Here is a 1,224-nt window from a genome sequence, read left to right on the forward strand (position 1 = left end):
CTTGGCGATATGAGCCCGCATCGAGTCCCAGATGACATACTGCCCAGTCGTTTTGGCTACTTCAGGGAAGTACCAATCCAGCCAGTTGAGGAGAAGGTTCTGGTCCACCCACGCTCTCTCTTGATAAGCAACGTAGCACCCACCAACACGCTCTATTGGTCCCCGCGTCTTTCGCTTCCAGATAAGACTCGGCGGTAGCTTCTTCCCTGATGCTGTTACTGCAAGCGCCGCAGTAATCCGCATGGAAGAGAACTCAGTAGAGCGAATGACGACGTGACGTGCTCCAACCTCGTCGACCGTGTGCGTTCGATCATCCTCAAAGTAGACAGCAGTTTCGTCCATTAGAATAGTTCGGTCGCGGTTCATGGATGGCTTGTGTTCGCCCAAATAGGTCATGTAGGAAACCGCTCGCTCCACCAACTCGTCGTCGCCGAGTGTTGTGAGGTTTGTCCGCTTTCGAAGTGTTAGACAGTTGCGCTTCATGAATCCTTGCACCCACGGATCGGACGCGACGAATCGGATTGGGTCGTCTTCGTGCTGCTTTTCCGTGCGACTTGCCTGGAAAAGTGCAATAGCAGTCGATGCTATCCACTCCCGCGTCGCTTTCTCTTTCCGTAGACGCTTATCGTACAGCAAGTCCACCAACTCGTCTTCAACAACTCCTAGGAGGGGCTTGCGGCCCCCACCAAAAAGCCGAAAGCGAGCAACAGACTCCGTACGAATTTGGTCGCGATCACGCCACCATTTGCGATAGGCAGACGCCGACACTCGCCACCCGAGCTGACGAAAGTGCGGCTCCGCTCGAGATGGAATTCCACCACCTTCGGACTCAATCCAGTCGATAGCCTGTTGCTTGAGACTGATCTCGACGGACTTACGTTGTGCAGGCATTGCAGAAAGGAGACTGATGAAACAAAAGCACTGGAGCCTTGTGAGTGGTGAAGAAGGAAACGAATGGCGGTGGCAGTGTTGGGCGAAACGAGTGGTGTCTAGAGCTGTGGTTTAGGTTGCACTGTCCAGATCTTGAAAGGTTGTTTTGTTAGCGCACTCTAATTGATCGCTAAGTACTAACTTTTAATATATAAGTTTGTATGGAAGCTCATAAACAGTGTTCGATTTGACAGAAAAGGGGGTGGTTCTAAGTGTTGACGCTGCTGCGGATCTAGTCAATTTGTATGCTAGCGTGGTGAAGCAGGCCGAGTTCGCGGTCGTTAGCACATGTAG

General features: G+C 52.0%; 1 protein-coding gene across 1 annotated transcript; it reads right to left on the reverse strand.

Annotated features, from left to right (window-relative positions):
- Nucleotides 1-61: 61 nt before the first annotated feature.
- On the reverse strand, nt 62-891 carry PPTG_20250 (hypothetical protein; the record flags this gene model as incomplete). Its single annotated transcript, XM_008919077.1, has 2 exons — nt 62-99; nt 144-891. The coding sequence occupies 2 exons, from the start codon at nt 889-891 to the stop codon at nt 62-64; spliced, it is 786 nt and encodes a 261-aa protein (XP_008917325.1).
- Nucleotides 892-1,224: the final 333 nt, after the last annotated feature.

This window comes from Phytophthora parasitica, assembly GCF_000247585.1.
Source record: "Phytophthora parasitica INRA-310 unplaced genomic scaffold supercont2.477, whole genome shotgun sequence".
Classification (NCBI taxonomy): Eukaryota; Oomycota; class Peronosporomycetes; order Peronosporales; family Peronosporaceae; genus Phytophthora; species Phytophthora nicotianae.